This window comes from Drosophila teissieri, chromosome 3L (assembly GCF_016746235.2).
Source record: "Drosophila teissieri strain GT53w chromosome 3L, Prin_Dtei_1.1, whole genome shotgun sequence".
Taxonomy (NCBI): Eukaryota; Metazoa; Arthropoda; class Insecta; order Diptera; family Drosophilidae; genus Drosophila; species Drosophila teissieri.
Window position 1 is genome coordinate 23219178 of NC_053031.1, and position 12348 is coordinate 23231525.

Below are 12348 nucleotides of genomic sequence, written 5' to 3' on the forward strand. Positions count from 1 at the left end.
AATAAAATATTATTTAAAAATTTATGCCGTGACTATTATTTTTTTAAAGGATTTTTTTTTATATGCGTTAGTTAAAGTCCCCGCTTGACTTAGCTGTTAAACATTATAATATTTCCATGTCCGTCTTTCCGTTCGTATGCACGTCGAGATCTCAGGAACTATAAAAACTAGAAGGTCGAGATTTAGCATGCAGGCTCCAGAGACATAATCGCAGCGCGAGTTTTTTAACCCAAAGTGGGCGGGGCAACATTTTTTACACGTCCCAAGCTTGTAATTTACGAAACGTATTAAAAATTAGTATGTACATATATGTACATATTTTCGGCTATTACTATTTTTATGCTGTATTTAAATAATTATCATGTTATGGCAATACAAAATTAGTATAAGTAAAGTAAAGTTAAGTATAATTTTTTTTATTTGCCGTGCCAATTTCTTGAGGTACTCGCGGAACAGATATACATTCCTCTTCATTTTGATATTTTAAAAATGTTTCTTAATATTATTTGAAAATTGCATGCGACACTATAAAACCAAACCAAACCATAAAACATTAGAATAATGTTTTTTAAAGTATTTGATAAAACCCACCCACGAGACTCAGATTCTTCAGTATTGCTGTTGTTAAATTAATAAAGCAAATACATTTGCTTTGAGCCCTAACCCTCGATCACATTCTCTCTTGCTTGGACTATAGCTACGATACGTTTGGCCTTTTGAACTATGTAAAATCTCGCCAAATCCTTGTTCAAGATCTTTTATCTTGCCTTAGCAGCCCCAACTACCTAAGCGGCACGCCGCTGCAATGGCTTTTTGCTGCTCGTATTTGGCTCTAGTTAGTTTTTACGGATTTCACTTTTTAGCCATTTACCATTACTTTATTTGCTAATTTCAGCTTGGCTCTTTTTTTAGCCACCCAGTGAAGAGCGGCGAGAACGGTGTTTCATGATGCAATGACCTCGAACTTTTGTCGCTTGGCATTTGTTTGCAGTTTGATGTTATGACTGGGGCTTTCGAATATTTCAGTTTCGGTAAGGAATTGTTGCTTGGTAGCCCTCGAGCCAAATGCACAACCCCACGCCCATGCCCACACTCTCCTGCTCTCACCAACACTTCTGCAGTGCGCATACCTGCAGGAGAGAGCTCCCCAAATTGCGCTCTTCGCTGCCCACTGCCCACTGCGCTGCGACTGCGACGCCTGCATCGCTGGCGGCTGCTCTCGAAATCTAAATTTCAAGTTCGTCTCCCGGGCAATCCATCCTGGCAGGGGGTTTTTGCTTCGGCTAGCTCCCACTCCCACTCCCACTGCCTCTTCCCCTCTCTCTATTGTCTGCATCTGCGGAAAGCAAAAACGATGCAATAAATACATAGCAAAGGCTGCACAACAAACGTCCCCGATCCCTGTCCTCTCCCGAACCGTTTCGTTCCGTTCCGTTCGGTTCCCGGGCCTTGTTCTGTGCTGGTAGAAAACGAAACCGGATTTTGTTTTCGTCGATTTTCGCTCATTCTGCCACTCTGCCACTCCACTTGGTTGAGCTGCCCTTTTTTAGAAGTTGTGAGTTGTCTCGTGCTGCGCGCCGCCTCACTGCCGTTTTTGCATTTGACTGAGTTTTTGGAATGCAGTTTTGTTTTATTTGCCTACAGTTCGTGCCATTCCTGCCCTTTTGGTCTGTTTACGTTTATTTTCGTTCTCGTACCTCTCAGCCTGATTCACAGTTTCCGTGCAATGTTTTGCATATTTGCGTAGAGGACAGGTTTTGCTTTTATTTATTATTTGTGTTTTATTTTTAACTTTCCGCAACTGGCAAAAAGAGAAGAGAAACTCTTTTGTTTTGGTTTTGAAACGGAACTGGTTTTCTGAGTCAGTTGGTTGCTTTGCCACACAGTGAGGCGTGGAGAAATCTCTTGAGTTGCAGGAGGTTCTCTTAAAAACCTTATTCTGTAAGTTCGAGGTTACTACAAAATGTGCAGGGTTTAATTAAATCGATTTTAGAAACAAACATCCTTATAAAATGCTTAAGGTTGCTGCTATTTGTCGCATAGAAATCATACACTTGTGTCTTGGCAAACTTTCGAGGAAATCAGGGAGAGGTAAAATAAAATCAAAATTGGTACTCCGTGTCAAACGACAACTGCATTATCGAGCCGGAACCTAACATTTCGGCGCCGAAAATTGAGCGTGACCACCACGCAGTAGAATAGCATCTGCAGCTGCTTGGCCAGCAGCACGTAGGAGGCGCCCATGGAGTAGAGTAGAGTAGAACAGGAAGTAGCCACCATCGTGGCTGGAGCTGTGTCCGAAGGAGAAGTGCCGTTCCTGGCACTCTAGGACGCCACACTGAAAGCGCGTAAAGACGTAGTTGAGGCCCTCTAGCAAACTCATTTCGGTGCTGGCTGGGGAGCTATATACATGCCCGAAGGCCACCAGCTCAAGTTGCACGAGAATCGTAAGTCGATGCACATATCGTCCACACACAGATGAAGGTCCCAACGCTACCTCAGCTCCACGCTGGCGCGGTAGTATCGGTCTCCATTAACCACTATAGCGTCCAGCAGCTTTTCGCACCACTCGCCAAGGTGGCGGAATGTACTGGCCACACAACAGGCCACCACGCAGTATCCCAACGTTTGACTCCCACGCACCTTCCCGTCGAACCAAGCAGCCCTCGGATAAAGACCGCCCCACAGCGAACCGAGTCAACCCGTCACCTCCACGTGGAAGTTCTGGCTCAGAGTAGCTTTGTAGTGCCGCTGGCAACCCTTCACGTTGCGGCTCAGCCGCCGGCTCCAGATGGGCAAACAATAGCCCGGCATCCGCCAGGTCATTCACTTGCTCCACTGCAGAGCGGTCTGCCTCAGCTGCGTTAATATGCCGCCGGTATTGGCACACTCCTCCATTTTCCAAGTTCCACCTGTGTCCCTCAGGCAAGATGTAGAAACGCGTCGTAATCGTCGGAGGACCCTCTGAAACCAGGATTTGTGACTGAAGTTGTGACTGCGCCTGCGCCACATAATGGACGGTAAATGCAAGAACACTGTGGACTAAGTCATCAAGGGCAGTGTAATATGTAAAAAGGGCATTTCACAAGGGTAGTTTATGTGCCGAAAAAATTTAAGGTGTTGGAGCTGCATTACGGACCAAAAGGAACTAATCTTAAAAACAGAGCCTACCTTAGCGCCTAACGATAAAAAGAATCGACATCCTAGCGAAATTTGTTAAATATAACACAAAAAGTCAAGTGATGCGACTTTTAGATATCGGCTTACTGGATTCGAGCGCCACCCTGCCGTTTCACTCATTGGAAATGGTCATTGAAAACGGTACGCCTTAAAATCTTAATTTATTAAAAAATATCTACAGTAAAAAAAGGACACTATATTTGACAGGACATAATATTTGATTTTAAAATTTTTAAACATTTTTCAACAGTATGGGTGTGGCAGTTTTGGGCGGTTTGTGGGCGTTAGAGTGGGCGTGGCAACATAGATCGGAAAACTTGCGCTGCGTCTATGTTTCTGGAGTGTGCATGCTTAAAGTTAACTTTCTAGCTTTTATAGTTCCTGAGATCTCGACGTTCATACGGACAGACAGACGGACAGACAGACGGACGGACAGACAGACGGACGGACAGACAGACGGACGGACCATGTCGATTTGGCCATGTCCGTCTGTCCGTCCGTCTGTCCGTCTGTCTGTCCGTCTGTCTGTCCGTCTGTCCGTTCGTATGAACGTCGAGATCTCAGGAACTACAAAAGCTAGAAAGTTGAGATTAAGCATACAGACTCCAGGGACATAGACGCAGCGCAAGTTTGTCGATTCATGTTGCCACGCCCACTCTAACGCCCACAAACTGCCCAATACTGCCACGTCCACACTTTTAAAAAATGTTTTGATATTTTTTCATTTTTATATTAGTCTATAAATTTCTAACGATTTGCAAAAAAACTCTTTGCCACGCCCTCTCTAACGCCCACAAAACCGCCAAAAACTGTATGTGCTGAAGACTCTCCTTCGCACTTCGAATAGCTGAGTAACGGGTATCAGATAGTCGGGGAACTCGACTATAGCGTTCTCTCTTGTTTAACAATAATATTAACAAAACTTGAAATAAATAAATTTATGTGCACTACTTTATTATTATTTCGTTAAAAAGTTGTCGGCATTTAACATTTTTCATATTTTATTATTCAAGTATGAATAATCAAAACTAATCAATACCAAATGCTCATTGGGGCGGCAAAATTCAGTAGTTAAATAATAACTATTAGTGTTACTTTGAAATGTTTTTAACCCGATTTACTGGTTTACTCCTATTCTGATCCAAAACCAGGGTTATGGCTTGAAGAAGATTAATAATTGCTTTGGAGTTTTGGGTTCCTGCCCCGTTGAAATAAGTGCTCCTTGGCCCTGCGAAATTCCACTTCCATCTGGCTAAGGCGTCGTCCGATTTTATCGCGCACCAGTGCAATCGCCACCAGTTCCCGCTCCACTTGCTCGTTGGTTTTCAAGCTGCGGTTTAACTTGTCGCTAAAGTCATCAACGGAGTGGTCGAGGGTTAGCATCTTGCATTCGAGACCTCGGATATTTTTACGGAGATACTTGGCCCGACTGCTGAGGTCTTCCAACGGCTTGTTGGTGTATGCTGATTCTGAAACTTTGACAGCGCCGATATTGCTAATTGGTCGTTCCTGGTCTTTTTCTTCCGGCTCATTGACGCTAACATAGTACTTATGTATTTTAAGCAGGCTTTCCCGGAAAAGAGACCAGTCCGCAGTGTTCGGATCTTTGTCCATGCCAGAAGTAAACTGATTGATTTCATTGATAAGCTGGGCGATTTCACCATTTCGATTGACGTCGCCTTCCCCTAAAGATGTCCTCTTAGATTTGCCCGCGTTATTCTTACGCCGTGAAATCTGAGATTCATCTTCGGTCTTTTCTTTATTCTCAGAGTCGTGATTCTGCAGAATAGGATTTTCGTCGTTTGGTTCCATCAAGCCTCTCTGGAGTTGTAGCATTGAGGAATACGAAATTCTGCAAGAAACTCTTACCTTTATCAGGATTTCCTTGAAGCTCTTAGCCTTAGAGGTCAGCTTGTTCATGAATTCGTTTCGCATTTCCTTGACTATTTCAGCAATTCCACCACGATCCGCCGACCTGGACAAAAGCCTCGGATTGTCCTTTGTAAGGTCTGTGGCCGAGGGTTTGTCCAATGAGCCAATATCAATTAAACCTTTCTGCGGCGACAGATTTTTATAAACTACCGAGCGTCCGTTTTGGCCATACAAACCTCTACTAGAAGACTCAGGTGAATGTCGTCCGAGCTAAGATCGGATAAATCAGCTAACTCATACCCGGATGGTCTTATCGTCACTTGGCTCCCACTCTGCTTCAGGGTAAGCAGGCTGTCTGACGATCTCACATCACTCCACGGTTCGGGCACATCAATTTCCATTGAGACATCGCTGAAGGGCAGTTCACGTTCCAGATCCATTTAACCAAAAATTTCCAACTTACCAACGCTAGGATAAGTAGAAACCTATCACTGCAAATTTTAAATATGTAAATTCTTGTTGAAATACTTGACTCAAAATAGTTGGCTCTGACAGTTGACACAGAGTCCACTTTATCACGGCTGAGGCCGTGATAACCAGTCGCAAAGCACAGAGAGCGGAAATTAACTTCGCGTTTCTGTAACGCATTAGCACAACCAATAATTTGAGGCATCGTAAACACGTCGTAAGTTTTGCACACGCAAATTTAGGTCTTAATTTTCTATAGCGCACAACAGACAAGCAACTGCAAGGCGTAATTACAGTCCATTAAATTCGCTGCGCTTGCTGCGCTGCTGTTTCTTCTTTATAAATGATAAGTGCCACTGGCCGCCAACCTCCCAAGTGATGGTTTGCTTTGATGAAAACGTTTCTTCCGTGGCATGCAACAGTCTTTGCTGAGGTGTAACCGATGTCCTAGGGGTAGGACAAGGCAACTAATAAACCAGAAGAAAAGCTACACTTGATCACTTCGTCTATCAGATGCTCGCTCGCTCCTCGGCTAATCAGTTTTTTATTAAGTCTGCGACGTTTAGTGCCTAGCGTTTCGTATTACGATACTTTTAGGCCTGTCTGTCTGTCCATCCAACCGTCCGACCGCCCGTCCGTTGCTCAGAATCGGCCATATACTAGATTAATGGTAAGGTCTTAGATTTCAAAAACAAAAACAATTTATTGGGTGACTCTTACAAAAAAAGGGAATATTAGCCAACAATTTGTTTAGTTACACATCTCCCTCATTTTGCGTGTCATTATATATCTATGTACAAGCATTCAATCTAAGTCTGTTCGAGAATCTATTTAGTGTCCTAAACCTGGAGTTCTCGTGGGCTATCAAACGCCTTTTCTGGAAAGGTCAGGGATACACGAAGTAATCTGTTTTAGAAAAGAGTTTCCTTGACAAGAGCTGGCATTGTTTTCTCGAATTCTGTAATTTAGTATGCACGTCTTGATGCGTGCAAAGCCCTGTTAAAATACAAAATTTAAACTCTTATCAGAAATATTTGCCTAACATGTATCATATGCAATTCACTGCAAATTCATTTGATTTCCAGAATACGGACACAAATTACAGACCGGATGGCTTGGTTTTTGAACAAGGGGTTTTTATATTATTTGGCATCGCATCTCTTCGTTCGGTTTCGTTTTGAACACCAATTGGCCATCCGAACTTGAAATTTGATATCGGGCACAGAGCAACCTGTTGTCGTAGCACCAGCTTGAGCCAAAACCCGATTTTGTTGCGCTGTCGCCAAGTGTTTCTGTTTTGCCCACGTGGTGTCATGAACTTGCCAATCTATGTAATGCAGTAAAAATAAGGAGAAATTATTTTGTGGAAAGTCTGAGCGTACTTTTCCCATGCCACTATATTTCATGGAAACCTCGAACGCTTAACCTGGGAAATTAATAGACTGAGGCAAAGTAAAGCAAATGCTCAAAAAAAAAATGTCCTATAATGCGACACTTGTTCGGAAGCATTTAAAGCAAGGAAATAACTTTTCACTGAACAATGCATACGAGTCCTATTTAATTTTTAAATACTGTCATAATGGAAAAATTATCAATCGTATTAAAACGTTATAGGATACTTCAACAAGATAAATACATGTTTCTTTTATATATATACTTATCTATACACAATATTTGTTTGATTGCCAGTTGGACGTAGAGTAAGAGCTTAGAAGGAAGTACTCCCCACCCCATAGGGTGTAATCCTTAAGAATGCAGCTTTTAGTGTCGCCTACGCCTCTTGAGTTTTTGTCCCTGCTGCATATAAAATTCAAGTTGGCGTCATAGGCTGAAAAGAGCAACTGCAACCGACACCAAACAGATCTACGCGCTGTTGAGTAACCACAACAGCCCAATGCATATGATATGGCACCCACCGGAAAAAGAGGAGGGCGGTGACAACGGCACCCGAATCCTGCCTTGAGTTTCAAGTGACAAGGTGCCGGGATGGTGGCACACCCCAGTTAACCAACCACCGACAAAGGACACGTGGCCAAGACAATGCTTCATTGATCTTCTGGCAAGTGGCTAATTAGGACTGGCCGTCTCCCAGTGGGTTCTCGCAGCAAGGCTCTCCAGTGATGGGCAAATCGGAATGGCAGCTGATTTGCATTGGACCAAATTTTTTTTTTGAGCCACGTACATGCACATGCATTTACCTTAGACTTTCAAGCAACTACCCGTTGCATGTAAAGTAAAGCAAGTACAAGTTGCGTGTTCCAAGCTTGTTTAAGAACACGGGTTCCCTATTAGTGATCGGGTTAGGAATCGGAGCTCGGACTTGTGTGGTCTTGTGCGTTGATAGTTGTCAGTGGTGATGACTGACACCTTACACCGTGCCATTTACGTATGTCTTGGATTCTGACAATCTATTCTGGGTATATTCCCCACCGCTGCTCTGGCGTTATTTGTCAACGATTTTGAATGGTTGTTGGATGGGTCTCGAAGACCCGACCTGGCCCAATGCAATTATCCTAGCGCAGCGCTTCCGCGTTGACCATCGCCGTTGGCAACCATGACGGGCAAAACTCAATGCACCTAACCCAAATAGCGACGCATTGTCCGGCTAATGAGCCAACTGCATTCCTGCAACTCACGCAGAAGTGTGCGCAACTTTAATTTCCCGCGCCATAAATCAAACCGCGACCCAACCAACTGCAGCGCGAAGGCATTCGCTTCTAAATGAAGTAGTTACCAGTGACCATCGCGATGGATCGAACACCGGACAGGTGGCAATCCTCGAGCAGACCATTCATCTCCATCAGCATCGTCGCGGCCGTCATGCAGGGAATTCAATTCACGCCCGCCAGGAATGCTATTCAGAGTCCCACTCCCAGACCCGATCCCCTATGCATCGCATGAGGCGATAATTAGTGCGCAATTGTCGTTAACGCCGCCTTTGTCTATTTCTGCCACTTGTCCACTTGCCTGCTTGGCCATTTGCGGAGAGATGGGCATCCTGAGTCAGCAGATCGTCGTCGACCTGGAACGTGACGGGCAAGCTGCCGGTGGTGGCAGCCGATGTGGTGCAATAGGATGATCATCTCGAGCTCAGTGCAGCACAGTGCAGGGCACAATACTACGGCACGAGAGCTGCACTCGAATGGTGGCTGCATAAATCATAAAATAAAAGACACTAAAAAGGAAAATAAATCAAGTGATAGCGCCTGAAAACCGGGCGGGCATTAGAGAAATCTCTGGCCCGGCTACTAGCTTCCAACTACCATCTCCTTGGTCAGCCCAATATTAATTGTGAGTGCACGGGGCGTATCAATTCAGAGCTGCAGCATCCACACAAATCGGAATGGAGATGAGGATGGGGATGAGCCTGGGCATAAGCCTGAATCTGAAGCTGGGGCACAGACGCATGCGTGACGCTGGAGTGGCCTCCGATTGCCTTGAAATATGACGACCAGTTTCTGCTTAAATGTGAAATCTGCTGGATTTCCGAGAAGAGCTTTTCAAACATTTTTCTTATTGACTTCAAAATATTAGATGGATGGAAAACACTTGCGAACAGAAATAAAGGTTTTGACCATATATATACATAAAACCACTGTATGGTGTACACGCAATCATGTGAATTAAAATATATGTAAATCGCATTGGATGGCGTTCCGATTCTTTATATGATCCCGGATGTATGCGGCTAGGAAGCTGGCGCACGCGAGCCCGAATGCAATTCACCACAAATTCGCACCCATCATAGATGAGATGACGCATGGAAGTGCTCTGGAAGGCCAATTTCGGGCTGCAGATGGCTTTCGAGTTTCGCCAATTAACAATGGCAGAACGTTAATCGAAACGAAGTACAGTTTCCCCGGCTGCGCTAGAAGCTTTCCGACACGGATGGCCAGCACATGCTAATAACGCATCACGTCTCGTTTTCTCGGCCCAAACGCAGTTTCTATGGCCCATAAACTGATTGCCAACTACCAACTTCTGTCCATTTGTGGATGCCTCCCGTTGAGTCGGGAAGTGGACGGGGACGGGATGGGCACGGAGATGGTGAAAACCGGCAGACAGGCAGCAGGCATGAGGCGCTGCAAAAAGTGGCAAATGTAATTTAATAAATTAATTACATCAATTAGCCGCTGAATTTTTATTGAAGCTGCTGTAAATATTGGGCTAGACAACTCGAGCAGCCAGCAGCCGCCATTTTGCGGGGATTTATGGTGCATTTTTCATCGCCGTTTGCTGGAGGAGCCGCACGGAGAAATGTGTGCACGCCGGAGTAGATGGCTTAATTTACGGTGTCGCACGCGGACGTGACTGGACTGCTACCACCTCCATCTGCATAATCACCTGCCTACTGACCACTGTGCACTGGAAAATGACCGAATCTAATGGCGACCGCAATCGGGCGAGTATTAGAACATTGGCTGCATATTGATGAAGCGCCAAGTGCACTTCTCGTAAGGTGCATAAGGTGATGGATTCGAGCTTCGGGCTTCGCTTTGCTTTTGGGTCAATGTCAAAATTGTTTTCGGTGAGACGCACAGTCCGAATCCTAAGCAGTTTGTATAAATTGGACCTGCCTCCTCAGCGCCACATATTCATCGCAATGGCACTCAGCTCGACGGTTGTTTGTCTTCTCGCCGGACTCAGTCTCGTCAGGGCGGATGTGGGCGTGACCGCGCAGCATCTTGGCCCAGCGGATCAGCAAAAAGCGGCCTTGTATCCAGCAGCCGGCTTTAAGCCTTCTATACAGTTCGGCCTCTCGGCAACCTCCCAGCAATCAAAATCCGCTCGCCTTGTGGTCAACAGTGAAGCGCACGAGGATCTTGACGACGCCGCCGAGGAGGTGGAGGTAACCCAACCCAAGGCAGATCCTGTGCCACGCCGCATTCCTGCTCCAGGGCCAGCACTGCCGGTAACTCCCACCATCGCATACTATCCGGCCGGAGCCGTGGGATTCGTCCAGCCAGCTACATTCGCCAAATTCATCGGAGGCCCACAACACACGGCACCATATGTAGACGCGTCCCAGTACTACCAAGCCTATTTTGGATGAACAGATTCAGTTACAGAGTATATTAAATAAGGACTTTTGGCATTTTAGTGAAATGCATTAAATTATTAAGCCTGTGCTGATTCACATATTAAGCCTATTACACGTATTTTCACCGAAGAATGTCATAATAGTTACGGTTTTTTCCCACCCTATAAAGTAAATATCTGAACCCAAATAAAACAGCTATCTGTATACGAGAGCATATCAACTGTGGACTTTTTTGATAATTTGATAATAAATGAATGCTTCCCCGCATTCGTTACAAATATTTTGAGCGGTACCTGCGTTTAATTATGCGTTTGATCATTCGCATAATGCGATCGGAGGGCTTGTAGTGAAACATGCCCCATCAATTGTTAAATCTTCCGACGATAGCAATTCTGTCCCTGGCCAAACGGTAGGCCGAGCAGCTATAGGGAGGGGCAGCTCTGACAATGAGTGAGCAACGATAATCTATTATGACCGTAACAAGAAATAAATCCCAACTCGGTAATCCATCATTTTACGGCTTAGCAATCAAAACAAGGAGTTTAACTAAGAGTTTGTCTCCCGGCCCCAAGGACGGACAGGTGGACCGCGCTGACGGACGGCGGCCTGTCCAATCAGCGGCAACACACATATCTGGCCAGCGAGCTAACGAACAGGCCGATGGTCGCCATGGTCGCGTAAGCGCTGGCCAGAACCAGGAAACTCAGATTGGACCTGGCGGGGAACGACATTCGGACAGCCGCGTGCGCATTGAGGCCAATCTGTGTGTAACATGAGGATTCGCCCGGGCTGGCAGGTCTAGGCCTTTAGGGGCCCGGCTAAATAATCCGTGTCCAACTGATCGGGTTGCCGTTTATGGTAATGGGCAAAATTAGATGCCGAAATGTGCGATGGCCAGCGAGGCTTCATTACCGATGCACAAACTTGGCAGTGCGTCCCGACTGATTGGCGACTCGGCCACGGTTACCGGCCAGCGGTCTGCATTGTTATTGCTTCATAAAGTGTGCAGCAGCCAGCACTCGTGGCAGAAGCCCAAGCAGTGACTGCGTGGCAGAGACGCGACCCCTGGGGGTATTGCGAACTGCTCAAACATTTTCGAAATCGCATTCATAGGTGAAGGTGCAATAGTTGCTGGCGTATCTGATTTCGGCGGCTTCGGGCGCAGTTAAAGGGCTTAAAGGGGCGGAGGCCAGTTAGGGGAAAATATGGGTTAGGTTCTTCCGCAGCGCCATAACATCGGCCGAGTGGGTGGCGTTCGCTTAAGGCCTATACAAAGCAAAGTCCTAATCGAGTTGTATCGCCAAAAGAGATACTTAAAGAGAACATGTACGTTCAGAAGAACACAAATTGTGTAGCTTTGACAAACAGCGAACTCAAAGCCAATAATATATACAATAAATGTGTTGTTATTCGCTGCAAGAAGTTTGTAATACTTTTTTCAATTCCACCAACTACACACCAACATCACATACAAATTTTTGTATGTTTACTTTTACACTTTTCCTATTTTTGTCCTCAAAAAACAGATTTAAGTTTTATGTGTATATATTTGTTTATACATAGTATTTTCGTCCCAATTTTCACTTGAAAGAAAATTTAATATAACTGTCTGTGTTTGTGTGAACGCCATAGCTTTAAAATTTATCACAGATTTATCACTTTTACAGTCCTAAGTATATTGTTGGGCTTAAACTTATGAATTAAGTTTTTTAATTTTTTGACTTATTCAAGCGCGCGCTTAACATTTGCAAAAACACTGTTCAACACTGCTCATAGTCAGCTGACTA

The 12348-nt window shown here is 45.1% G+C and overlaps 3 protein-coding genes across 4 annotated transcripts; 1 reads left to right on the top strand and 2 right to left on the bottom strand.

The window, feature by feature from the left end:
• Positions 1 to 2070: 2070 nt before the first annotated feature.
• LOC122617746 lies at positions 2071 to 3010 on the bottom strand. The gene is given in 3 exon segments (XM_043793722.1): positions 2071 to 2248; positions 2250 to 2401; positions 2404 to 3010. Coding segments are annotated over 3 exon segments (774 nt in total). The 5' UTR covers positions 2899 to 3010; the 3' UTR covers positions 2071 to 2121.
• Positions 3011 to 4113: 1103 nt separating this feature from the next.
• Positions 4114 to 5612, bottom strand: LOC122617272. 2 transcript variants are annotated; one of them, XM_043793055.1, is made up of 3 exons: positions 5289 to 5612; positions 5050 to 5235; positions 4114 to 4959 (listed from the first exon to the last, which is right to left on the bottom strand). In XM_043793055.1, exons 1-3 carry the CDS (start codon positions 5490 to 5492, stop codon positions 4351 to 4353), a joined length of 999 nt encoding a protein of 332 aa, XP_043648990.1. In that variant the 5' UTR covers positions 5493 to 5612; the 3' UTR covers positions 4114 to 4350. The 2 variants fall into 2 exon arrangements, with proteins under 2 accessions (XP_043648990.1, XP_043648989.1); XM_043793054.1 differs by having other exon boundaries at positions 4114 to 5001; positions 5289 to 5609.
• A 4511-nt stretch (positions 5613 to 10123) lies between these two features.
• LOC122617927 lies at positions 10124 to 10573 on the top strand. The gene has a single exon (XM_043793986.1). It carries the CDS (start codon positions 10124 to 10126, stop codon positions 10571 to 10573), a length of 450 nt encoding a protein of 149 aa, XP_043649921.1.
• Positions 10574 to 12348: the final 1775 nt, after the last annotated feature.